We start from the raw sequence: 27,943 nt of genomic DNA, 5'->3' as shown, positions 1-27,943 counted from the left end.
GGAACGTTGGATCTCTCGTTTGACTTCAAATCTGATTGCTCTTACTGTATTCTTTCTAATTTTTGCTGGTTTGCTGATTATATTAGCTCTAATTAGGCAACATGACCGAGTGGAATTTATTTGGTCTGAAAGCCAGGAACTCCTGCTTTTCCTGGCTCTGCCGTATTTCACCTTGTGGTCTTTACAGTAGGAGCTGGCTGACAAGTCAGTTAATCTACACTAGAGATGTTTTTTCTCCAATTTTCCAGGAAAGATTTAATGGTAGATACTTTAATGAGGTCTGGTTTTACTAAGACCTCATTAATTTTACAGAGGTATCACAGTACACGTCTCTGAAGTGTTACATTTAATCTAGATGACAATTCATGATTTTGAATGATTGTTTTCTTTGTGTGAGTTTGTTTAGCTGGTGACTGTACTGAGTCTCCAAGTAAAAGTGTGTTAATGAAGGGCTATTATTTATCTTCAACCCTGATGTTAAACACAATGCTGCCAATGGTCTCGTTTGTAAGAAGTTCAGCATCACTGTTTGGAATTGAGAGACCCGGACTCTGGGAGAGGGGAATGGTTTGGTGCCGGGAGGGACCAGTGCAGTCATAGAAAAGGAGCCTTGTTCAGGGCTGGGAGGCATTATGTATCCGTCCCCTCACTCCAAGGCAGCATCAACTATTTGTCTGCACTTTTGAAACCTGCTAGATAGACATCCGTGTGCCAAAAGTCTCCTTTGATAAAGTTATATACACCTCCATGCGTTGGTGGTTATATTCCTACACATTCTTGTGCTTTATTAGTCTTCCCAATGAATTTTTTTAATTTGTGTCTGAACTGAACTTTTCTTCCTAAAGAATATTACATTTTGTCCTGCCTATCATGCACATAAAGCCCCCTGTTATTTCTTTTTTTTTTTTTTTTTGCAATACCTTTCTTTCTAAACCTGATGGCTACCATCACGTCTGCAGTTCTGCCCTAGAGAATGAAACCAAGCTTTCTGTCTAAGGCCCTCAAATGCTGACCTTGGCTTCTACCATTTGTTTCTATAAGATGAGTTATTACCTTCATCATTCTAAAGAAGATGGTAGACTCTGGAGGCAAGGAGAAATGGGAGAAAGGAGGAAAAAAAAAGAGAAGTGTGTGAGTACAAAATTTTCAGAATGGGCTAAATAGGAACTTGGACTGAATTGTTTTTAATAAGGTTTGTGACAAAATGACTAGGAAAGCACACGCCTGCATGCCTTTGAATCTCTGTTCTTCATTCTGCTTTAGCCAAGTCTCTGTTAAAAGTTGCATTTTTCTTTATTTCAGGAGAGAATATTGCATTCAGTGAGGTGACAAAACAGAGAGAGTTTTATGGTTGTTCCTTCCAGTGCCTATGGAGATCTTCTGGATGAGTTTTTTTCTTCCTTACTATAGAAATTATTTTTTATAGTATTGTAGCAAATGCTGGAAGTGGCAGCTCAAGGAAAGTAACAAATTTGGAATAGAGCTCTTGGATGGTGCTGTGTTTTCACGAGGTCTGTTGTGAGGGCACTGGAGCTCTGAGAGACACTACCCTGAGGTTTCTGCTTATCATGTGAGAGTGTTAACTGCTGCCAAAAACTTGATTTTGTTTAATTGTTTTCAACTGAATAATTGAACTGTTCTAAAAGGAATGACTGAAACTGTTGGGAGTAGTTATTTGCTGTGTTAGATGTGTAGGATAACTTTGGGATTCGTACTGGAGAGGTTTCAAGGGAGCAGATCATCCTTTTTAATAGAATATTATACTGTTTGCTTCCTTCCTCTTTCTTGCTCGGAATTAAAATGTTTTCACAAATAATGCTGAGCTAGAATGACAAAAAAGGGGTCTGAAAAGGACCCCATTGTCAACTAATTGAAGAAGAATGGGTTCGTGGAGCGAAAGTACACAGGAACCAAATCTCTGTTCTTCCCAACACAAATGTGCTGTTGTTTTATGAATGGACAGAAGACAAGATGGGCTTTTTGTTCCACTGATCCATTGATTTTATTTATTTATTTAAGATATTAAGGCTAGTGTTCTGAAGGGCTACTTAGTGCTAATACGGTCAGTAAGGTTGATCCATGATTTATTTTGTGAATATTTTTTTTCATTTCTTTACATTCTTTCCATTTCAGTCTTTACCAGTTGGCATTGTGGGGTTGCTATTAATTGTATTTAATTATCTTCCATTCAGGGGGAAGGGGAGGAAGGTGGAGAGATATTATGGTATATTTTGGGGGGGCTTGCCACTCTGCATTTGTGTCCTACACTGGCAGTGAAAGACAACGAGAACCAGAGATTCTGTCCCAAATTCTGCCCATGCTTCTTGTGTGGACAACCTGAGGGTGCTGTGCAGGGACATCAGGTGGGAAGGTCTGCACGAGGAACAACTTTGGGGCTGCTCCACCACAATGCCTGCTAAATTAAGTATGGCAGTGAGAAAGGATTCAAAGGACAGCACCTGAGCAGTCTAAAGTATCGCAAAATGGTATTTTATGTGTTTCTCCTAAATCGTTGTGTGCTTCTAATAGACCTCAATTTGTAAGCCCCGACTGAAATTTTATTCTAGAAGATAAATCGGTTTCTTTCTCAGAACTGTGTCTGTTTTGCTGCTTGTTGCTGATGATAGTTTAATGGATTTACAAGCACAAAATTATTCTGTGTTAATGGGGGACGGTAAAGAAACTCTGTACGTTAAACGTCGTCTTGATCACATTGATGACTGAATTGTTAGTCCTCAAATAGCTGTACTAACAGCCCCACCTTCTGATGAAGTTTTAAATGATAGTATATTTACCTTGTTTACTTGTGATGTGGGAAGAAGTTAGGGTGATGATCCAAGAAAAGAGATGGTAATATTCCTCAAGCCCATACCTATTAAGTTGGAAAAGTTACAAACTGCCACAAAAGTATCTAAAATCACTTATAGGCTACAAACCAAATTCAGCGTAAGATGGGCTTCCTTTAATCCTCTCCCCTCTCTGGTGGTTGCATGAGCAACAACAAACAAGAATGAGCGTGAACCTTCTCCTGAGAGTCTCGTAAAACTGAGATTTATGAACTCTTTCTGGGTTTTTGGCCAAGTCTCTGGCTCCGGGCTGCGTTGAGTTGCTTGGATTGGGCAACCTCAACAGAAATCTTCTCTAAAGGGGCAGCTGGAGACCTTCTGATGGTGGAGCTGGACGTGCCGTGCTTCTGCCAAGACTCCTCAGCACAACAGCCTCCTGGCTGCTGGGCAATGAAACAGCTTCAGATGCCACCAAGGCTGAACAGGGGGCAGAAAATGTTTGGCCTCTGTCCTTTAGATATATAGATCTGGCTGAAACCATTCTGTCAGTATTTAGTGGCATCTGATGCTAAGCATACAAGTATTTACTGTGCTTTGCTCTTTATTCTAGAAATGTGTTAAAAGTGCATGGGAGCGCATGAAAACTGCTTTCATGTTTCAAGATGTGCGTGAATGCAGTCTGGAGCTTTATTGGTTTTAAAATAAAGCAAGGAGATTGCCTAGGCAATTTTTAATTATTTTAATTCTAGAAAACAAGGATAATAAACTGCTCAAATGTCAACAAAATGCTTGACTTCTGTGAGTGCAGTTCTAATTTTCATACTTCCCTAATCCTATATTTGGATGTACATTTAATACACCCTTGAATTACCTTGAATTTATGTATGATCAGGACTTAACCATAGCATATGGTACAGCTACTGATTCCAGCCTTCAAACTTGTTTTCTTCTGCGAAGGTGATTATAAAGAACAAAAGAAAACAGTTTCCAGACATCTGGCATTAAGAGAAAACTGAAGTGTTGATGTTTCAGCTCAAAGACTTCAGGGATAGATAATGTTAAACAGTATGTGTTCCTAAACATGCACGTAGTCGTTAGTGCACCTTTTGATGGCAATAATTTTGATGAGAGCATCATAGAGAATCTGTTCTGACCGACTCTGAGGACAGTGTTGGGCAGCTTTGCAGAGCCACAAACACACACGTGGGCATTTCCATTGCTAATGGGTGCAAAAGCTGCATCTGGAATTGCCACTGCAGAATTTGCTACTATAATTTCTTTTTTTTTTTTTTTTTCAGTTTTGTATAATAAAAATGGATTGACTTGACAAGAATTCCAGCGTAATATTTTATATTTTATAATAGAATAATAAATTCCAGTTTAATACTTTTTTTTTATAATTAAGGAGACAGAATTTATTAACTTAAGGAGGAGTTTGAAAACAAGTCAATGTCAAAAAGAACATGCTGAAAGGGTACAATTATCTTTACTGTGTTATGTCCTTGGGCAGTTATTATTCCCTGCAAAATAGCTTAACAAAAATCCAATACGTCTTTCTATGTAGCCATATTTTCTATGTCTTACTCCTACGATTGTTTAGCGTTCCTATATTTGGATTCTTTCTCCACTTTCTTATATTTAGCGTGGTTCCAGAGGGACTCTTAATGCGTTGAAGCCCAGAAACGAGGGCCCTCCCAGTGTTTCTTCTGCCAGCTGACACAAACGGCCTGGCTTTCAGTTTTCAGTTCTGAGTCCCAGGGCTGAGATGATGAACAGGAGTTGGGACAGGCTGTGGTGGCACTTCACCTTCTGCTTTCTGCCAAGTTGGGCTGTTCTTGGCTCTTTGCAGTAGGTGTTTTCATGCGCCGTAGGGAGGTGCGATGCCTGGTGGCTTGGTTTGACATGTTCCCAGCCTTGAAGCCCAGGTGCCACCTCTGCTGCAGTGACAAAACTAAACACTTTTTTGCAATACAATATTTTTTTTTGGTGTCTCGTTTTGAGACTGTTGCAGTGGGATCAAGAAGGGCTTGGTTCCAGCCGTGTGGTCTGTGAGCCCCACAGGGGGAGCGGGTCCCGAGGTGATGCAGGATGCTCTCCTGCTGAGACCAAGCCCAGACAGACTTTGTTTACAACTTCTCCTCTCCCAGCAAACAAAGCAAACTTGTTTAACCAACACTTGACAAACAAATTGGACCTAAAATTAGATTGCTTACTTCATGAGTGAAAATTTACTATGAAAACAAACATTTTTAAGGGACAATAGAAGAAACTTCTTTTAAAGTGCACTTCTTCTGGTGGTCAAGAATGTTGGTACAGATACTTGTTGATACTTTGTACAGATTGCTGTTTTTTTACTTGCTGTTTAAGTTCTAACACATGCGTGGAATACGGCGGTAAAGCCAGCTTTTTATTTATTTATTTATTCATTTTTTTAATCTGTGGTAAGTTCTAACACATGCGTGGAATACGGCGATAAAGCCAGCTTTTTATTTATTTATTCATTTTTTAATCTGCAGATGTAGGGGGAGACAAGGAGGTTTAGATTTTTTTTGGTAGAGGTGTGTTACTCCATCCTGATAATATGAATTGTAGACTCTTAAACAGTGAATTTTATCGTTGTCTTATTTTCTACTTCAGACTTCAGTCCGAATACTGTCTTTTTGTGTGTGTTAAGGATGTGTTACGTTGAATTTTGCAAAAGGATTTAGTCAAGATCCTGCAGAAATTAAGTTTTTACTAATAAGCTTCCCAGTGCTGTTTTCTCCACTTTGTCCCACAACCTTACTCTTTTCTACTATCCTAAGATTACTGTTAACACCTATTTGTGTGTATGTACCACAGTTGTTGAAGTCGTTTCTTCAATACTGGGTGTGTATATTTCAGTGTTGAATGACTAAAGGTCAATTATTTGGCTTTTACTAGTTTTTTTTAATTGCTGGACTTGGAAAAACATGTCAAATGTACCATGTGTTGATAGAAAGCCTTAAAGATAAAAATCTTGTGCTCTTCTGAATTATCAATTCAGAATATTATTACTTGTTCTTAGATGCATGAAAGCAAAAAGAAATGAAAAAAGCTGGAGTGGCAACTTTTAAAGTGACATTGTTTTTCAACATGATTTAGTTGCAGGAATACTATAAATACTTTTGAAGTCTCACATAGCATATCTTAATCTAAAGCCAACATCCTGCATCTGAATTCTTAATTAGGAGTATATTTCAGCTCATGAATATCAGTGTTTCACAACTTGAGAAGCTGTCAATTAGTCTAGTATTTATTATGTCTTCAAATATTCCACAGTCTGAGTCAATAGCTGAGCATGAAGGTGAAGTATGAAATTATTTATTCAGTAAAAAGCTACCGTCAGCCCAGACTTTCCTGGGTAGGTCTTATTTTCTTGCCCTTGGAGTCTGGAGAGATTTTTTTGGCAAGTTCTCCATGTTTCTGGCTGAGTTTTTGGAAACCCCATTGGAGAAAGAAGTAAGACTTTGGGCAAGTCTAGTATGAGGTCGTATTCCTGGTGGTGGCTGTAGGTGGAAACGTGGGGATAGATCTGAGCAGAAGAAGTTGCAAGCACTAGTCTGTGCTCCGAGCAGCTTGGGGGGCTCAAGGGTGGTTGAGTGGGATGAAGGTTGAGTTTTGGAGCACCCTGCCCTCATCCCCATTCCTGTTGTGCTGGTGGATTAGTTCTGGTGAATGGTCATGTTCTGGTTCCCTGTACACTTGTACAGAAAAACATTTTAAAACATGCTCACTGTCATTTATATTCTACCAATTTAATTTTGTGTCTGAATATATTTTTTTTTTCCTATTAAATAAACATGGTCTGTAGTGTTTTTACTTTGATAGCTAGATAGACGAAGCCTGTCTCCAACAGGGCATTAATTTAGCTTTGCTGTGGAGTATGTCTATAAGCTGCTTGGATGAATGCTGTTCTTTTGGATCTGGTTCCAGCCAGTGAGGTATTAATGAATCTTTCAAGCTATTTGATATCAGTGTGACAATTCTGTGTATGTAAGTGTAAAGCGTGAGTGTGATATATTAGGTTGTGCGTATTTTTCTTGTGATTATTTTACTTTATATTAAATATAAGAAAATAAACTTTAATGCTTAATTTCATACACTTGATTTAATGAACTCAAAAAATATTGTCAGTTTATGGCAGCTCATCAAGAGAAAGATATGGGATCCACTTTTTTTTTTTTCCCCTTTTTTTCTTCTTTTGCTTCTCACAGCTGCCAAAATAAACTCCTTTTGAGATAGACCTAAGTCAACATAGTTGGTGTGTCTCTAATGAAGCATTCCTCTTGAGGCCCCTACTTGGGTTTTATCTTTTTTTGTCGTAGTTTTTTTTATATCTCTCTTTCCAAGTTTAATGCTGGAGTCTCCTTAAGAATTTCTGAAGCAGATTTATAGTAAACAAGTTCCATTTCAGTTATCGTATGATTTTTATTCCCCAAGACCGTTGTTTTTTGAAGTAAAAAGGCGTGTGTTACTTTTTTTTTTTCCTGTAATATACTTGATATTTTTTTAAGTTGTCAAAAAAGTTGGCCAAAATTCAGAGAAACTAAGATTCATCAAAAGTGTGAGCTTAACTTTTCCTTCTTATTGTTTTCCACTCGGACTTTCTCAAACTGTGCTACTTTTTTAAGGATTCTTGAGTAGGTTCTCCATGGGCAAGACAGATAGTACCTTCCAGCTTCAGAAGTGTGTCCATGAGGTACCAGCTTTAATTAACTTGTTCCCAACTGGATTGTTAAATGGCAATTTCCAGTAAATGTTAACTGGTTTTACAGATTTTCTTTAAAATCACAAAATTCTGGAGTCTCCAACCATCTCTCATTGATAGATAAAGCTGCTTGATTTATTCCATATCTATCCATAGAATCAGGATCATAGAATGATTTGGGCTGGAAGGGGCCTTAAAGATCATCGAGTTCCAACCCCCTGCCCTGGGCAGGGACACCTCCCACCAGACCAGGTTGCTCCAAGCCCCATCCAGCCTGGCCTTGATCACCTTGGGGGTGTTTTTGTTTGTTTAAAAAGATAAAAAAAAAAAATTGGTGACTGTGAGGTGGGAGTGAATTTGTGTAGGTTGTTTTGGGGGTTGTGGGGTTTTTTTGTTGGTTTTTTTTTTTGCCTTCTGAAGTCTTCCAAGCCTTCCACAGATGGATCCCACATGAGTGAGGGTGGATGGTTGGAGGCCCAAATGGGTTCAGGTGTCCATCTCTGTGTCCCCCCCGGCAGGGGCTCATTGCACGGGTCCAACCTCCATCAGTGCAGACCCAGCAGGTCGAGTTTCTCTCGAAGGCCTCTCCTGGGGACGGATAAAGCCGATACCTGTTTGTGTAACGAACTGGGGGAGTCAAGGGTCTGCTGGAGTACGGCCCTGATGGGATTCCAGCGGGCTTGTCTTTCAATCAAAAGGCTGAATTTAATAAACCCGGGGTCTGACAGGCTGTTTCTCGGGCAGCAAGGCCCAGCTCTAATGGGTCGCTGTTGATAATTTGGGGTTACTTTGTTTACGTAGTCTGAGAGCTTCTTTTTAAGCAGCTGGCTGGGAATAGAGATGAAGGCAGTCTTAATTCACTTTTAATAAAAGATCAATGGGTTTATTATGAAAAAATAGAATACAGATGTAAACTGTACCTGATAAAAGAATTAAATGTGTGTTTAACCCTCCTATTTTGTTTTTTCAGTGCTACTGGTGCTTGACCTTCCTCACTTTTGACACTCTTCTCTTTCTTGGTAGTTTTACATTTTAAATTCTACTTAGACTACAAAAACAAACTCTTCTGGTGTTTTTCATCTCAAGTGCTTACCAAATCCCTTCAGATTCTACAAAATATTTAAAAAGTAATCTCCAGGCTAAAGTCTCATTAAAACCTTTGCCCTTCCTGTGGAAGAAAAGTTCAGAGAAGTTCTGGTTGATTCTGATTTGGAAACTGTAAAACAAAAAATATCATGGTGTGAAGTAATAATTCAGGCTTGGCTGCCTCACTGTAAAATCTGTTTCCAGAAGTTTCCAATTAAAATGCAGCATGTCTAATAGTAGGAAGGAAAGCACCTTAAAGGCTCTTTTGTATTATACAGGAGGAAAAATGCCCCAAATGTTACTGAAAATAAGACTTGGTGGTATTTTTTTATTAAATCGTCAAAGGAAAGCACCTTAAAGGCTCTTTTGTATTGTACAGGAGGAAAAATGCCCCAAATGTTAGTGAAAATAAGACTTGGTGGTATTTTTTATTAAATAGTCGCATTTATATTACAATATGTTGATTTAGTAGGAGAAAGCACATACTCAAGATTTTAGAGATATGAGTTTTCAGTATTGATTTTTAATCAAGCCATTTGAAAAATTTGTCACATACATATAAAGACGCAATTTTTCTTTTGGTTTTCTTTATTATACCTTGTGTTCTCCTGCTGCTTGAACAGTTTGGATGTTTCCCCCCTGTGACCCTTTCTGCCTCTTTCAAAAGGAGAGAAAGCAAAATTGGAAGGAGGACAGATTGACTGGGGTGGTTAAAGGTAGAGAATAGCCTACAGAGGGGGAACAATACAGGATTTCGGTCCCTTCAGACTGATGGATACACCACATTTATCTGTAAAATCACGGTGATAAGGCAATGACTGTTGACTGCATTTCAGTAATAGAATTAGGAATGGTCGTCAAGCAGAACTACAGTTTGCAGGTTGAAGTAAATTAAAGTGGTTGTTCAGGATTATTGAATGACAAAATGCATTATTAGTGAAGTTACCTGGTTGTGGAAGGATCCGTATTGCAAAGTGTTGGAGGTCGAGGGAGCGTTGGCAGGGTAATGCCACGTGCTTTTACACTGTTCTTTTAGTCTTCACTGAGTGTTTTCTACTGACAGCCATCAGAGATGGGATCTTTGGCTCTGCCATGGCCAGCTGGTATGACCTGCGGTGGCTGTTCTCATGTTATAACCCTCAAAATGTGTTAATGTTCTATCTCAAGAAGGCTGTTTCTGGATGTCCCTAAAAATTTTAATCAGCATCAAAAAATAATGACATTTTAGGCAGATGTATTTTTTTATTTATTTCCCAAACCATTTCAAAATAGCACATTTTACACCTTGTTGGATATTTCTCGATGAAATGTAGATGCACAGACAGCAGTTTGTGCAGTTGTTGCACATTGACAGTGCATTTCAGCAGCAGGTGGTATTGGATTTAAAGAAGCTGAAATGTAAGACGAGTGCTTAGGGATGGCCCGTAAGATGATACTTTTTGTTGAAAGTCTTGTAGTGGAGTATTCCCAGGATGGTCCTGGCAGCAGCTACTGTGCAAGAGCTTTTCTGTTACGAGATAAAAGAGAGCAAAATGTTTGCAGTTGTAGGATTTTACTATGGACTGAATTACTTCTGTGACGTGTGCTAATTTCATCTGAAGCCAAAGGAAAATGATTTTCAAAAATAGTTTTACAAACCTGGTGAAGTTTGTCCTACTGTGATGAATTACTCCGCAGCGCTTTCCTTCAGGACATCCCCTCTCTGGTTTGGATTTATCTTGGTGCATACTGCAAATCAGCAATATTGAGAATAAGAAGGAATATAAATAGTACGCTTTGTGGTGATTTTTTTTGTTTTAGATGATGTAATAGTTTTATGTTGAATAATGAAATATGAACAATTCTCTTGAAGTGCAGGTGCTCCTGTGCGTGAGGGAGAATCTGGCTGGATTCTCAGGATCAAATTTTTAACAGCCCAGGAATAAGGGGCGGGGGGAGGCAGGGACTGGGGTGGATTCATTGTTTATTTTCATGTTGAGTTTTTAACATTTTTAAGAAAGGAAGTAAGTTGAGACTGTGTGCTTAGGGGAGGAAAAAAAGGGGACAAAAGCCCTTAGAAATTATTGCATTTGATTTAACAGATTCTGTGGATTCCTTTCTTAATTCTATCCACATAGAGACGGTGCCAACACTGGTCACTGGGAAACTCACCTCGGTGTGTCTCCGTGTTCCCTCTTCCTCTACGGGATGAGTCATGGGATGTGGGTTTAACCAGTACAGTAAATAAAATACCTTCATGGGAGGAGAAATATCTTACTTCTAGGATGTTTGGCACTACTTTTTAAAAAGGGAGGGTATTGAAGAGCATCAGTGGCTTGTTTAATTTTTACCTCTAATTACGTTGTGTGTCACTGGTCAGTGATGTGTCATAACCTCAGCCTCACACACCGTCAGGGAAGTTTATTAATAAGATTGCAAATTATGGGGGAAGAAAACATTTAAAAGAAGTCACCTCAGAACTATTTCTTCCTTTTTCCCTCCTAAGTAGGGTATTTTGATGCCCAAAATAAATACCGAATCTACAGTGATGGATAGAATATCAAATTTTCCCATTCCTGGTTTCCTCCCTAGTAAATAAACTCTTTTTTTGTCATAACCAAACTAGTAACACCGCAATGCAGTTAATTTTATACATCCCATTTCATGACAGAACGTGACATTATAGAAGTAAGTGGGAAATTCAGAAGAGGGCTGTGCAGTGGTATAATTTTCCCATGTGGGACTCCCAAATGTGATGTGTTTCAGGATGTAGGGGCAATATCTTCTGGGAAAAGTGAGAGCTGCTGAGCAATCTGTACTTACACCCATTTAGTCTTAGGAAAGACTAAATGGAGCTTCTGTGCTTCTGAAAGATGGTTACTTGGCTATTTCTGCCTTTTTGGCCAGTTGAGAAAATGTCTTTAAATCAACAAGTAATTATGTTCTCATTTTTATATATTTATTTTTTTTTTAGATTTGACTGAAAGGGCATATTTTTTTCTCCCAACTCCTTAAATTGTTTCATCTGAGTAATGGTGACTAAAAGTGTTCTTTAGCCCTTACCTTCACATACTTTTCAACTATTTCCGTTGAGATAGAGTAACATTTCAAAGAGGTTTATATAATAATGTCACTTCCATTCTCTGGCTTTAGAGGATTTTTCTAAGGCCTTGAGGTTTAAGCTCCTCCATGGAATTGGAGGGATATTATTTTAATTTAATATAGAAATTTGCATTTAATTAAAACCCCAAACCCAACAGCAATGGTTACAAGTCCATCCTGAATGTTTTCAGATGAGAAGATCAGAGACATAAAGACTCATTTCGGGAAGATGCATCAGGTGTTTGACAACGTTCAGCATGAAGCTTGGTGGTTGCGGTTTTTTTCATGCGGACAATTATGACTTTGTTTTTATCAGAGATAATTTTTGTATTTCTTAACCATTTACAGTTGATGGGAAATAAATAGTGAACAAAGTTAATTCTACTGTAAATATTGTTAAAAATGGAACAGTAAGAGAATGAAAGGAATTGGGGAATCTCTGCAATCATTCAAAAAATGGTTCTTCTGAGCTTGTGAATGTGACTTTTAAAAAATATGTCTTTATATAATCACAGTAGTTACCTATGTCCCTTCCTAAATATTGGTCAGCTTCATTCAAGACCACTTTGCCTTTTTTTATAGTAGATGTAGGGGGAAAAAAAATCAATTTCATATCCAATTGATATGAAGAGCTCTGAGTTGCATCAGCTGCGGTGTGACTTCTTATAATGTCCAGTCTTTTAACCATTGCCTCAAGACCTGTGCAATTGAAATCCTTAAACATTTTCACTCTATTTCGACTTTTAAAAAACATGTCTTTATATAGTCACAGTAGTTACCTATGTCCCTTCCTAAATATTGGTCAGCTTCATTCAAGACCACTTTGCCTTTTTTTATAGTAGATGTAGGGGGAAAAAATCAATTTCACATCCAATTGATATGAAGAGCTCTGAGTTGCATCAACTGCAGTGTGACTTCTTATAATGTCCAGTCTTTTAACCACTGCCTCAAGACCTGTGCAATTGAAATCCTTAAACTTTTTCACTCTATTTACTGTATGCCTCTTTTCCAAGCTGATACGTGAAATGAATATTTAATTTAAAAATTAATTTGCTATTGCCACCATATGGCTCTAAATGTTGAAAGAGTATGGATTAAACAAATAATGGCTCAAAGATAGATTTTTGACTTAAGTTATAGGCCGATGAATAATCTTATTTTAAATCAAATTAAGACCTGATTAGAGGAGGTTATTATTGCTGAGGTGGTGATTTTTTGTGCAGCTAAAGGGAAAATAATTATGGCTGTTTAGTCTCTGGGAACGTCTGCAAAGAATATCTTTTTAATAAATCAACAAAGAATGGTAGAAATTCACTAATCATTACCTGCGAGCTATTCCAGGAGAAACCTCCATAAATTAAAAAGAAAATGTTACTATTTAAGTAGCAACGAACAAAAAGCTCCATCACTAATGCAATAAAAATAGCATCCTGCTTACTGTTGAGTAGTGATTTTTTCCTATTAGATTTTTTTGGGTCTCCATTATTTGGTAGAATGAACAACACTTGAGACAAGCTGCTTTTGGAGGTGCTGAGTTTTTTAGTGTCGGCACCAGCTCAGCAGAACTCCAGAGGATAAGTTAAATACAAAGTTTCTGTAAGCAAAGCCAAAACTTTTGTAGTTCATCCTGGATACCGTAAAAATGTGTTCTGTTAATTTTACACTTTCTTCAACTGCCAAGGTCAAGTTTGTATTCCTGAGATGGTGCTGAAATTACTGAAGGAGTAAGGCTGTGATTTCACTGAAGCTGTTTCTGACTCATTTGGTGTAGATTAGATTAAAATTTTTCCTTATTCATAGGAAAATCTGGAAAGTTATAGCCAGAGAGTTCTTGTGCAACTGATACGATTACTCTCTTTTTCTTTTTTTTTTTTTCTTTTCCCCTTTCTAGGGTCAGTACAGACCCTCTGACTTGTTGTGTCCAGAGACGTACGCCTGGACACCTATTGAGCAATGTCTGCCCCTGCTCGAGCACTCAAAATACTGTCGATTGAACCAGGACGTAAAAGCAGGTAAGTTTAAAAGTAAAAAAACGATGTTTTTACAACATGTCGGCGTCATCTGCTGCTGAAGCATTATGGAAATCTTATCTCTAAAGGATAAAAAGTGAAAAATTCACAACTCCTCCAGCAAGCATTAGAAAATAGAGAGTTTTATCTTTTAACTTAAAATAAAGCAATGCAAATTTTAAGTACATTTTGTTTTACAGACTCAGTGTAGTTCAAAATTAAAACATATTGCTGCCTTTCAGATTATTATATTTGTTATTCTGTGCATGAAGAAAACCAATCAAATAATTATTCCTCTGTTAGATTCTGGTCTAATGAATGCCTAAAGAAAGGAAATTGGAATTAATACAGAAAAGTGAAAGGGGTGGAGACGCTTAAAGGCTTCAAGTGCTTCTGTTAAGAAACAAACTGGTGGATTTAACTTCACAATCTGTCAGAGAATTTGAAGAATATAATAAGCAGCAGAAACACCTTAAGCATCTTGAAGTGGATCGAATGTAGGTTTTTACCTTCTGTAAAGTAGATATTTAGTGATTTGTCCGCATAGAATGGTAAGAAATGTTACTGACCAGAGCATAATGCAATAATCATACTGTAAGCCAATGCTGTGCAGGCAGCTGTGAGATGTGGAGGGAAACAGACTGGGGAACATGCGTGGATGCTCTTTGAAAAGAGTGTTTGTCACTGTGGGAAAAGCTCGTTGAGCAAGAGATTTAAATGGGCAGCACGTCATGTCCTGTTCAGCTAGAATCATCGTTAGATTGGTGAGAGAAAATTGGAAAAAATTAAAAAGGTAGGAGGAAGAAGAGAAATGGTTTTGGAGGCCAGCGGTGTTCAGGACGCTCTTGTTATTCAGCAATAAAAGTAGTGTGTTCATTTGAGGGCAAAACAAATAACTGCTGCCTGTGAAGGTGTTAACCCCATACAAGCAAAGAGGCATCATCTTCTTGATGCTGTGCCATTCCAGTGGCACACCACGTGTCCACAAACTGCAGGATATAAAACTTTGCATCATTATCAGCATTGAATATTTCACTCCAGACACCCCTGGAACTGTGACTTATGTCCTGTGGTTTAAGGAAATTAAAACATAGCTACACGTTGAAATGCACTAGCCCTGCTGTGAGCTGATAGTCATTTGAGGTTTAAATAGTTGCTAGCTCTAAGGAAGCCATTTCTCAACACTAAAATCAATTTCCTTCTTACTTCTTTACCCTCTACAATAGTCAGTAATATGAGTTTAATGAAATTACAGTGAATTTAAAAAGAGCAATAGGAATGGTGGTGTGCCTTATTCCTCATGAATCAGCTTTCTCTAGTACTGCCCGTAATTATGTCCGTTAAGTAGGTCATGATTTATCAGGAGTGGGACTTCCGACACACAAACTGAGGGCAATAACCACATCCAGTAAACAACTGGGAGAAATAGTGCGACTTGCGTTGGTGCCTGGGGCAGGAAAACAGTCACTGGAAATGGGCATCTTTTAATATTGTCTGTAATGTCAGAAAATTCCTGTTAGTAGTTTGTTCATCACGTTTGGCAATTTTTGCACTCCTTTTCCCTCCCTTTACAAAAAAAAATTAAAAATTTACCTAATAAATTTACCAGTTACAGGTTATGACAAGAGCATAGAACAGCAGCAGGTGATACTTAAGGAGAGGGTGCTGTGCTCTGAGACCTTCCAAATCTCTGCAAAATGAAAATGGTTTCTGAGTATTCATACACATTACATGGCAGAGATCCTTCCTATAATCAGATTTATTTATTCTTTTCTGAAAAAAGAAGAAGAGAACAATATGTGCTCATAGAAAGTATCAAATTTTTTCTGAAGCATTAGAAAATATCAATTGATTTTTGAAGAGGACTTTTGCCCGCTTTGCTTTATGTGGTTGAGCATTTTCAAATGGTTTTACAGTGTATTGTTTTCCCTCCTCTTCTCCTCTGAAGTCTTTTGTTAACAGTTGGGGAATGAAGAAGAGAGGACAGAGAAACTAAACAAAGTTCTTAACTCTTTATACCACAGAGATAAATCTAAAAAAATGTCCAACAGTTAATAACTTAATAAAAGCACTCAAAGGAACAATAATAACTTTTTATGCTGTTGGATGGCAAATCACGGGCGCCTGATGGTTGAAATAGGTCCAACTCTTTACTGCTTCTGGCCAGTGTAATGAGATTCAACCTCACTTAACCTCAAACCACTCTGGTTGTACAGAGACAAGGATGAGGTCTTGTGCCAGCAAACGTTCACATTTGATATTTAAATAAACTCCTTGTAGGCTCTTTATGTGCAGTTCCTAACTTGTATTGAGAAACATTAGTTACTTAAGGCAAAAAAAAATGGCATAGCAGTGCTCAGACGGTGTTCACGCATAAAAGGTTGTGTTTATCAAGTTCTGCCTAAATTAATTGTGCCTTAGAACAAGTATTTTTCATTTCTGTTGTCTGTTCATTTTGAAAAATTCAGAAGACCTCACATCATCTTATGGATGAGAGAAGTTCATTAGGATTCTGATGTGTTTATTATTAGACAGTGACCAGTCATGTACTCACAAATAAATAAATAGTGAGGTAGAGGCTTTGGATACTGATACCTTCTGAAAATTGAGATTGTGCTGAACTGCATTTAACCATCATTAGCCTTAACTTTGCAGGGATGCACCCTATGTGAAATGGAGCTGTAAGTACAGATGGAATGATGTTATAGAAAAAAGAAGTTAATTGAAAGATTGCTCTGCAGATAAGCACTTCTCAGTGAAGTGATACGTTGATGTGTTTGACAACATATCAAAACTGATGAGCAAAATTCAATCATGTGATAGTGTACAACATATCAAAACTGATGAGCAAAATTCAGTCACTGCTAAAATATTCCTGGGCATGCTCTGTCACACGAGTCAGCTTCCTCTGCTCAAAACTGCTCTTCAGGGCTTTACTTCGTTGGTACTTTCACTAATAGCTTTGTCTGTGGATCAAACGCAGTATGACAAGAATTATAAATAATGTCCTTGGTATCCTGGCAATACTTTTCTCCTTCCACTTTCCATTTTTCTGAGACCAACCCACTGACATGTCTCTTTTTTTTCTTTTCTAACATCTGTTGAGAATTTCAGTTTGTTGCTCCTGAGAGAAGCCTGTGAAAAACATCTTCATGAAGTCAAATCTTTATGAAAATCTACTTTTGGGATGGTAATTAAATTAGTGGGAAACTTAATGTAAATCTTTCTTCCTGTCACCGCTGGACTGTCAACACCTTCAAGAAGCAACTTCAGATATAAGGGCAGATGCAATCCCAATCTAAAGCAGTGGCTTCAAAGCCTTCATGGTTTTGTAGAATCTTGCCTGTGTCCCGTAACGTGGGGTCTCTTTGTGCCAACCAGGGGAACATGGTGCCGTTACCCAAGTGACAAAGCTGTCCTTGGTCCCAGTTGCTGGCACGGCCATGGTAGCCTCAGTGGTGGAAGCTGCTTCCCACCTTTCCATGTCCCTGCTTTGAGCAGAAGCTTTGAGTAGAGCAGATCAAAAAGGACTTTAATACCTTTTTTTTTTTTCCTTGACTGATTTGTTTGCTGCAGTTGATAAATTGACTAAGCTAATACACATCTGTTCAGCTTCCTGTGTGTCTAATAATAGAGTGAAATCAAATGGCATCAAATGGAATACATTAATTACAATGTAAGTACTTTCTCCAGCGTTGAAAGGAACACATGACGAAGGCCTACATAGACTCCTCCGTCTTGGCTTGGTGTGTTCTTGGAGACAAGGCCCTCTTTGCTCCAGAGAGTGTAGTCTAACACAAACCATGATGGATGCAAATGGATGGTATGAAGAAGTAGAGAAGCATTTCTGGTTTGTCTGGTGAACTATATTAATAGAGTAAATTAAAGTCTATTAATAGACTAAACAGTAATAGACTAAACTGACTAAGCTGTATGAATTTTTCTGTAAACAACACGGTAAAGGCGACTTTTGAAGAAGGATCTAAGCCATTAATTATCTTTTAGAATTCAGGGAGGAACCTTTTGCAGCATGGGAGGTGTAGGAGTAATGAAGAATATGGGGAGACACAAAGGAGTTTCCTTCAAAACCAGATACAGTGGTCTGGGATATCAGGTCCCATAGTCAGTCCGAGCAACAAAGATCTTGCTTCTTCCAGCAGAGGAGACGAGGTCTGTAGAAGTTAGGCTTTAGACTATTTCCCACTGCTCTGAGCCAAAGTGACCACAGGCACTGGAATCAAGAGAAGATAATTTGTCTTGTCTGTGATTTTTCAGTCATCTGCCTGTAGCCACCTGGGATCTGGTGAGGCTACGTCGTCACAATAGACAGATGTTGAAATCCAAAAAGTCTTATAAATTTCCTCATGTTCACATACAAGTCTTAACAGTCAGGTAGCCACCTGGGATCTGGTGAGGCTACGTCATCACAAAAGACAGACATTGAAATCCAAAAAGTCTTACAAATTGCCTTATGTTCACACACAAGTCTTAACAGTCAGAAACAAACAAAAAACCAAACCCAAAACAACAGTAAAATCAGTGCCTGAACTCTCCTTTCCAGGAGTATTAGTCATCACTGTACTAAAGAAATTTACTTAAGGTTTCCATTTTTTTCCTGTAGTAGTAACTTTTATTGCAAGTTTTTACCAGAATTTTAAAACTTCTAGGAATACAAGCTGAAAAAACTTTTTTTTTTTTCCCTTGAGGAATGCATCTTTCTCACATCCTACGGAACTAATTCCGTTTTCTTTGCCACCTACGAAATGAAAATTGTCACAGCTTTGCAGCATTGTTATTCTGCTCCACAGAGCAAGCTGGAGTAGTAGAAGGCAAACATCATTCCCAATATTTAATAACTTTGGAATCCTCTTATTAGCGACTTGGTTATGCGTCTTAAAGCTTCTTGCAAGACACTGAGGGTTATTAGTTCTAGTAAATAAAGCCTCGAATTCTTATGCAGAAATCTGCAGACTCGGGCAGTTTTACAAAACTGTATTTATTTAAAAAATATATTTGTGTGCATAATACTTTCACTAGAAAATAATCTGTCACAACTATTTCAATAACCTTGATTTCTGGTGCTGCGTTTTTCAAAGCATTTAATTTTATGTACAGTTTAGCTACTATTCTTTTCTAGTACAAAGGGCGTATTTCAAACATGTTTTACATTTGTTGTGCTTGTGAATGCAAGTATTTTGTTAATTTTTTTTTTCCTTTTTTTTTACCCCCATCAAGTACAGAGGCTGTTTAATTTTAAGATAATTTAGAACCCTGGCAAAGTGATGGATACGTGTAGTGTTGCATCTTTGGATCGAATCAGATGGATTAACGAAAAGACAGTGTACATTAAGGCTCATAAGGGTAGTGTGATGTAGATTAATGTTTGTGTAGATAAATGCGCTGAAGTTCTTGAGGCGATGAAAATGTAGTCACAAAACTCACAGATGGAAAACATTAAACAAATTGTTTAGAACTGTGCAATCATCTGATTAGGGAGAAATTGCTGGTCTGCTCTGAAGCAACCGCTGTTCATAATGTTTTAAAGATACAGTGTTGTGTACTTTGGAGAGTTAGGAAGGAGTTTAAATAAATTCTGATGAATCATGAACTAAATTCTTCTAAAGAACTGCATTTTCAGTATCTTATCAGAGAGATAGGTAGTAAATTTGAATTCTGTAACCAAGAAAGTCAGACACATCAGTTATTTGTAGCAGCTCCTCTAGAAGAGGCACATCTTACAAGTTTGTATCTGTTTCTAATTAAGTTTATAAACACTTAGAATCATCAGAATGCATATTTCTAAATCCAGAGGGATCCTTGAGCACACAAGATAATTAAACAATGAAGAGTGTGCCAAAAAGGTGTAGCCAGGCAAATTTTTCCCTCACTTTTTAGTACGTTTGGATTAAAGTGAGAAGACTGCCATGGGCTCTTAGCCTCATGTGCAACAATGTGCTCAAAAATTCCAGTACTTATGTAATAAAAAGGTAAGGTTATTAACTTAATTTCTGGGTCTTAAACGACTGGGACCGTATAAATTGGCTCGTGGGTTAGAAATTACACTGAACCATCAGATCTGCACCAGAGTCTCCCAAAACAATCAATTGCAAAGACAGAAATGTCTTTAAAACATGATTTGAAGTATGGTCATAATACAAACTCCATTTTGCCTTGTTCTCACAGATCTCAAACTTCGTTAAATATTTGTGATTTCAGAGTTTGTATTTATTGGTATTATAAATATATCCGCTTCTGACATACAAGGAGCAGAGTAAATCAGTGCCCCTCAAGAAGCAGCATCATCTGACTTCTGGTGTAGTTCATGAAACATTTGGCTTGGACTGCAAAATTCCCCAAAATATGTTTTAGTCCAAAATGACCGTCATAGAGATTGTGTAACCAACAGATGGATTTTGAAATTACATATTTTTTTGAGGCCGTTGCTTGAAAACTAAAGATACCCTGGCATACTTTACTTCTCCTTGCATTGAAGAGATGGATCGTAGAATCATAGAATGGTTTGGGTTGGAAGGGTCCTTAAAGGTCATCAAGTCACCTCCCACCAGCCCAGGTTGCTCCAAGCCCCATCCAGCCTGGCCTTGCTGGTTGTGTGCTCAAGATGCTCCTTCACCATTTGAATGTTGTGACATTTGATTCTCTAGCAGAATAGTTCTGCTTTTTTTTGTGTGTGACCGGACCAGAATGAACTCATGAGTTGGTGAAGATTCAGGGGAATGTGGGGAAGGACAAGGACTGCCAAATCTTGTAGGAATCATTTTCCATACTCAGAAGGTGTTAGAAACTCAAGAACAGAAATTAAAAACTAAATAATGTGGGCTAAGTAGAGCGATTGTGCAGATATATTTCAAGCCGAGGATAACTAGCATATGGGATTAGTTTCAAAATGTGATAAAAGTTAAAAGCTGTAATTAGGTGCAGATAGGGAGCAGCTGTGGGAGCCACACCACGGGCATGTGCTGGGTCCCAGCTCCGCCACCCGCCACCAGCCCCTCTTTCCAGGGTCAGACCTTTCGTAAGGATCCTCGGTGCCTCAGATCGTGTTTACTCTCTGCGCCGCTGACATCATCCCGACTTTTCACATGCAGCGTAATTGATTCCATGTTTTAATTAATTTAGCCAGTAAATTGATTGCTGTAATCTGATTTATTTGGCTGATAAGCTACTGCCAATTGCTTCAATTTTGCCTATTTCATGGAAATGCTTGCGTTCGTAACTCTCAGCTTGACTCTTTGGGCTTTTCCCCCTTCTCATATATCTTAATGATGGCTTCGCTTTGCCCTTCTGTTCGAAAGGTCCTCTTGCTGCTTTCTGCCATTTTCACTTCTATACAGTTCAAATATTTCAATAAATAGTATTTAACTCTTTTATTCTTTCAGATTTTTTCTGGTTTCCATCCCACTTTTTGAGACTGTAACTCCTTAAAGCGTAACCCTGTCTTTTATTCCATTGGGTTTACTATCATTGCAGGCTTGGGGCTCAGTACTGTGTTGTCTTTTGGCTTGAAGTGTCATTAAAACCTGTTTTTTTAAAGCCTCTGGCAGTCTGGTTGAAAATGGAATGGTCTTCTAGAAAGCCTTCTGGTGAAAGTCTGAAGTCCTTGTTAGTAGCTCTTCACAATCAGCTGGCTTGGGGTCAGTTCCGTGGAAGATTTTGCTTCAGAAAAAGAAATAGAGCAGCTAATTTTTTTTAATTAATTTATAAATTTGATGAAAATAAGTGTATGGAAAAATACACTGTATTTTTTGTATATGGATCTGTAAATCTGCCTTGTGTGCTCTGCGGATTGCCAGGGTCACAGAACCTGACTTAGGGAGGGCCACGCACAGGACTGGGGTCTCCCAGTGTTCATGGGTTGAAACCCAAGCTGGACCCGCTGCAGTTCTGCTGCATTTAAACTGAATGCATAATCGAAAGTTGACTAGATGATCAAAAAGGGTTTTTAAAACAAGCAAAGAGACAAAAAAGAGACAAAAACCCCACAAGAGACTCCTGGGCCTGCAGTTAATATCCTTCATCGTCAATTCACATTCTTGTGTCTCGTATCCAAAGTCATCAAGGATAGTGTCACAGATACAACTTCAAAAGAATTGACCAGTTCATTTTGTCTTCTGGAAGAGCATTCAACAGTGAAATAGTTATCTTTGTCAACTTGCCATCTACTAGTTTTTTTTTTCTTTTTCATTTTTCCCTTGCCTTAGTGTCTTGACTTTGGAGGCACTGGATGTTGTTCTCAGATAAGAAGTTATTCAGTCTAATGTAACTTAAATTTTTCTAAGTACTGCTAGGTTTTTTTATAGTGCATCCCTGAAAACAAAGTCCTTGGAGAAGTATCATTTAAATCTAGCCCTTTGGTAGCCATTTCTCAGGCACCATATCTCAGGAGAACAAGTTTGAGGTAGGTTAGAATAATTGCATCATGTGAGAGCTCCTCATAAATGAACTGGGAATTTTATACTTATTGTTTTATGTGCATCTCTTTCAAATGCATCCAAACCAGCGGGTCATGCTTGGATTTTAGTGTTCAGTGATGTAGTCGAAGGCTTTTGTATTTGCAGGTGAGGCAGAAGCCTTTGCAGGTTGCTATGAATTAGAGCCGAGAAGGAGAACTGCTCTGAATTGCCATATTCCCAGGAAATGTTTTCCATTGGCCCCGTTTCATGTTTACTACTGGAATAATAAGAGTCAAAACACAATGAGTTATTGTTTCCGCGTGGCACAGCAGGGTTAGCGGATTTGGAATGTGTTTTGTCAAGTGATTAGGCTGCTTGCTTCTCCAGATTGAATTGCAAATCATAAAGCAGTTGTATGATTTCAGGCAGGAAGCCCAACAGCATTGTTTGGAAATGTCTTCAGCATTTACCCTTGTTGCAACTTCTTGTCTTTACCCCTTTTAAGTTATACTTGTAAAACTGTAATTCTTCTGTCTTTGTGTTTTCAGGATCATTGATAACGCTTTGATAAGATGCACTTTTCTCCTTAGAAACATTCTCTTTTTGAACAACGATTTCAGAAGTATTGAGAATATCCCAAGCGTTTTACTGTACTTCCTTTGTGACTTCTGCTTTCTGGTTGTAATTAAGAATTCTTTTCATTGAATTTTTTGGTTGTTGTTGTTTATGCTTCATTTTAACTGTACTCTTATTTTGGTTCAAGTTAGTGTTTTGTTACCCCAAGGCGTACTGGTCTTTAAGATTTCTTAAAGTCTGAGTCTAGTAGGAATGAAGCCATATGAGAAAAAGCACATTTCAACTCCCTGTTCTATAGAAATATTACTATTAATGGGTATTGCTTATCTCATCACTGTGTATTGTCTGTTTTGGTTTTTGAGGACGACTTCCTACGCTTTACTGGTGAAGGAAAAAAAATAACGCTTTAAATTGAGTAAGAAATGAACTTAAATTCAAAGGTCAGATACATTACCCTTCTGATTTGAGGTGGAAGCATTTTCTATTTCCAGTAATTATTATCTCCTATGTTTCAGTCACAAAATGTGAAAAGTTAATTTGTTTCTTCCTTTTAAAGTTTCGTTGTTTTTAAATCATTGATCATTAACTGTGACAAGGGCGTGTAAACCAGATGCAGCTTTTCTTCCAAAAAAATTTGATGAGGCTGTAGTGTTTCTCAAAGGAGTGGACGTTGCTGCAGTGGGACCAGCAAAGGATGGGTGCTGCTTTGAGCAGTTTTACACCTGGTTTGAAAGCTCAGGTATCAGGAAACTTTTGTAAATTGAATTTTAAACCTGTTCTTTTTAATTGATTTGGAAAACGTGAACACTGTGTTCATCTTTGAAAATGATGCAAGTCCTGACTGCTTCAAAATTGAAAATTAAAACCAGAGAAGAACTTGAAACAAAATCAAAATCCAACATCCCCTTTGTGCTGCCGGTCTGAAAGTACAGCTGCTGTCAAGTCTTCATCTTTGTACTTTTGTCTGTGGATTTCATGTTTAGAGGTAACATCCCCTTTGTGCTGCCGGTCTGAAAGTACAGCTGCTGTCAAGTCTTCATCTTTGTACTTTTGTCTGTGGATTTCATGTTTAGAGGTAAAAACAGGGGTGGGCTTTTTTTTTTTTTTTCATTTATAAACAAAATGGAAACTAATTTGTAATGTGAGTTATTTATTTGGGAGATTCCTTCAAAGACTGCTTTCAAAGTGAATCACGGGTTTCAATTAATGGCACAGTTTTAAATATTTTGAATTTTGTATTAGGACAGGTTCTTTGCCCATTTCCTTTCTTCCACTGTTTCTTCCTGCTATGGAGAAAATAAAATGCGGGTTCTCTGTGTAGTGGATGCAGGAGCCCAAAGTGAAGATGGTCAAATACTTTCTTTGTTCCAGGGGGTTTAAGTAGCATTTAAGGAAACTGAAGTTTATGATCAGAAACAGCATTGTTTCAGAGCTTAGCAGGTGTGCCATGTTTCTTTTTTGAATTAGAAATGCCAGACCTCAGTAAGGCTTCTTATTCACTTTGAACATATAGAAAATATAAGAAGTATTTTCCTGTGACTAATGTGGATTTTTTTAAAACTGGCAGTTTTCCTTTTTCCTGTTTTAAAAATAAGTCAGTAAATTTGTCACTTATTTTTAATACTTTCTTCACTTATTTTCCTGTAAATGGAAAAATGTGCATTAAAAAAATGGTTAGCTTGCTTGCATCTCTAGATCATCCCCGTGACAAATTTAAAAATGTCATGTTTGTGATGAGTCTATTCAGGAGGATGAGGGAGGAGGTACCATCGACTTGGTGCCCATCACGCGTGACTTTGAAGAAGAGCAGCACAGGAGGCTCTTTCCAGGCTGGCTTTCCAACCCAGTATCGATCAAAACCAGCTTGACCCAAATCAGCCACCACTGAAAAAGTGCTTTAGTAATAGTTTGCCACAAACCCCTTTGAACCATCGGGGTTTTTTCAGCGTGATGCTGGCTCTGAGCCTGCGTGGAGTTGCAGGAGGCTGTTGCAGAACTCACTCTCCCGGTCGCAGTTGCATGGCTTTGCACGTGCTCACCCGGCTTTCTGGCCAGATGTGGCTGTTTGTCACTTCAGTTTATATTAGGTAGCAATAATATAGATTAATGCACTCAGAGAATAAAAGTATTTGGAGGTTGGCTACCCAAATTAATTTTATAAGAATGCTAATCGATTCCTACACTGTAAGAAAACAACGGAGAACATGCAACTGAATTTGTGTAAATCCCAACTGATGCCTGTTTTGTTGTTGCTGAGAGTAAAAACGTTAGAATAATTCCTTCTCCTTGTTTTATGTTGGTATTTCAGCAGGAATGCATATCAGCATTTGCAACTCAATTTTTGGTGTTGGGAGGGAGCTTGCAGATCTTGGGGGGAACTTGCTTTAGGTCGAGCAAAGAAATAAAAGCTGAGTTGTACAGGAGCGTGTCAGGCTTCCTGCTCTTCGCATTCCTCCCAGTCCCGGGAGTATAGAAGTATTTCTGGGCTGATTGCTGGCTGAGGCTGCCTTTGAAGACCATTGCTGTTACTTCAGCTTATTACTCAGTGTCGCTCAGAACACTGCCCGTGCTTTGGACAAAGACGTATATCTGTGTGTGTAGCTGGGCCAAGAAATCCAACCGATACCTGCCTGACATCTGCCAAGACAAACCATTGCTTGGAGGGGCTTTAGATCTCTTCTGCTTTTTACTTAGCTTTCATTGATACTTAGCAATGCATCTGATATGCTTTGGTTTTTTTCTGAAAAGAAATCCTCTGTGTATTAATTGCATTTAATAGTGATACGGGGGTGGGAAACAACAAATTTTAACACCTCTTTGCACTTTTTTATGGGATCATGGTGGCAAGGTTGAATGATATCTATATCTATTTCTGTGCATTCTTTCCTGCCACCTCTGGAAACACTTCCTCTTTATCACTTGAAATAACTGGATTTGATGGAAGCAGTTCTATTAATAGGGTGTTATAAATGAGCAATAGTACTAGAAGGAGGTGCAGTACTGTTAAATGTCCATTTGAATTTTTGGGACTTTGCCTTTTTGAAGACTATCTTCTCGTGGAGCTGTTGATTAACTGTAGTCTGCAAAAGAGACACTGTTCCTTGACATAAAAAACATACAAAATTTCATTCCTTAATTCAGTTATATCTGTCAATACAGCTTGGTGGTAGGCACTTCAGAAAAATCAGTTCTGTAGATTGAAAGTACCCATCATTTTAGAGAACTGAGCCGCTCTGGCTGTGTTGGAGAGTTTCATATATCTTAGAATCACAGAATGGTTTGGGTTGGAAGGGACCTGAAAGATCATTGAGTTCCAACCCCCTGCCCTGGGCAGGGACACCTCCCACCAGACCAGGTTGCTCCAAGCCCCATCCAGCCTGGCCTTGAACCCCTCCAGGGATGGGGCAGCCACAGCTTCTCTGGGCAACCTGGGCCGGTGTCTCACCACCCTCACAGTAAAGAATTTCTTCCCAATATCTCATCTAAATCTCCCCTCTTTATATATGAGGCTTACACTGTCCGCGTTAAGTTTAAAACATGTCTGAAGTATTCATATTACAGTGATTTTTTTGAAGATACTGGTGCTTTCTTGATTGCTCTGGGAGAGCCTTCTCTTGCCTGAGGGTTGCGTTATAAACCTGTGCTGCTGGCCAAGAGAGGACTGGTCTACAGCATGGTCTGGCAAGCCTTGCTTCTCCCCAGAAGGAGCTTTGTTTAATAGATTTGCCAGAACCCTCACCATAAGAATTTCTTAGGCCCCAGCGTGGGCCTGAGGCAGGGGGGATAACGCACCCGCTGTGCTCCATGTGAGGAGAAGTGGAGTGAGGGTGTAAACGCTGAGCAATGGGAGTTGGGCCGAGCTGGTGAGGCTGGAGGGAAACTGAAGGTTATGGTGGCGTTAGTTACTGTAAGAAATGGAATCAGGGGCCAGGAACACTCCAGGCCAAAAGATGAACTCATCCAGGGCATCAGGCTCCAGTATTGTTTGACAGCAGCGAGTAGAGAGCGGCTTTGAAAGTTGCTTTCGGCACAAGGCCGCGAAGGCCAGGCTTGGCCTAAAGCCATTTCAGGGCACAAACTTAGGGGTGCAGTAAATACAGACTTTCCAGTTTAAGAAGTTAAAATAATTTTACGCTTCTGTCACCTCCAGAAGCTAAACTTGCAAATGTTTCCTTGGTGAACTTTGAGAAAGGAGGAGGGTGTAATAGAAGAGGCAGCAGCGCTGGTAGTAAAACCAACCTCTTGGGGTATCAGAAAGGTGTTGGCCACACATCAAAAAACCAAATGGATTTCAAAGAGGGAGAGAAAGCCATAAAGTGTTTTTGTCTTGGGTGTTTATCTAAAGCAATTGCCAACATTAATTAGTGGAGAATGCAATCTTAGCAAGTACTGTTCAGATTTTCTGCCTTCCAACCACATTTTCCTAGTTAAGTCTTGAGAAATACATTGTGCTTTCATGTTAGGAATCAAAACATAGATAAAAGTAATGAAGTCATTCTAAACTTTGTAAAGCAGGCTTCGTTAAGTTTCACATACTAAATTCAGGCAATCAGCAGAAAAATATTTATATGGCATTTCTGTGGATGAATAGGGGCAGGTTCTTAAGAATGTGTTGCAAAGAAAAACATTTAATGACCTCCTTTGTCTTTAATAAAGCATAAAGAATATTAGGCTTTTCTGTAGTAAGGGCTACATTTGAATAGGGATTTGTCTGGAAGGTTTTTTCAGAGTCTTTCAGAAAAATAGCTTATCTTACCTGTGGCAAGTCCAGTGAGCTTCGGGTATTTAACAAGAAAAAGTAAGAGAGGACTTGGTGACCAGTCTGTTTCCCTGAGCTGGTGTCATGTCCTCTGCACTTCGGATCTACAGCCTATTTTTGCCCATGAAGTAACTATTTGAATTACCTGGTTTTCCACAGCGCTTGGTTTGATTTTGAGTCAATCAGTGATCAGCAGGAGGCTTCACTGCGGGTTGTAAGTGGGGAACAGTGTAGAGTGGATGCTGTTCAGATCCTTTTCAAGGAGCCTTAAATGTTCTAACCTAAATGAAGCAAGTACATGAACTTATAAAATACTTTTAATTGGGGCAGATTGATGCAGTACTTAAAGCTAAGCAATTGTACTTACCTGTACTATTTTTTAGCCAGAATAGTGTCCTAATGCTGAAAAAGGTTGAGTCTTTGCATGGTTTATGTCCTCAGATGCTGACCTCCTAGTGAGCACCTCTGTTACTATTTGAATTTCTATGGTTCTATTCTCAAACTCA

At 38.6% G+C, this 27,943-nt stretch overlaps 1 protein-coding gene across 4 annotated transcripts in view; it reads left to right on the top strand.

Moving 5' to 3' along the window:
• Nucleotides 1-27,943, top strand: part of ATE1 (arginyltransferase 1) — an 88,130-nt gene that overhangs the window by 56,081 nt on the left and 4,106 nt on the right. For all 4 annotated transcript variants that reach the window (XM_014945333.1, XM_014945332.1, XM_014945331.1 and 1 more), the window contains exon 11: nt 13,574-13,694. In XM_014945333.1, coding sequence (XP_014800819.1) covers nt 13,574-13,694 — 121 coding nt within the window. The remainder of the gene's footprint in view (nt 1-13,573; nt 13,695-27,943) is intronic.

This window comes from Calidris pugnax, unplaced genomic scaffold (genome assembly GCF_001431845.1).
Source record: "Calidris pugnax isolate Ruff unplaced genomic scaffold, ASM143184v1 scaffold89, whole genome shotgun sequence".
Lineage (NCBI taxonomy): Eukaryota > Metazoa > Chordata > Aves > Charadriiformes > Scolopacidae > Calidris > Calidris pugnax.
This window is presented reverse-complemented; position numbering and strand designations above follow the sequence as displayed.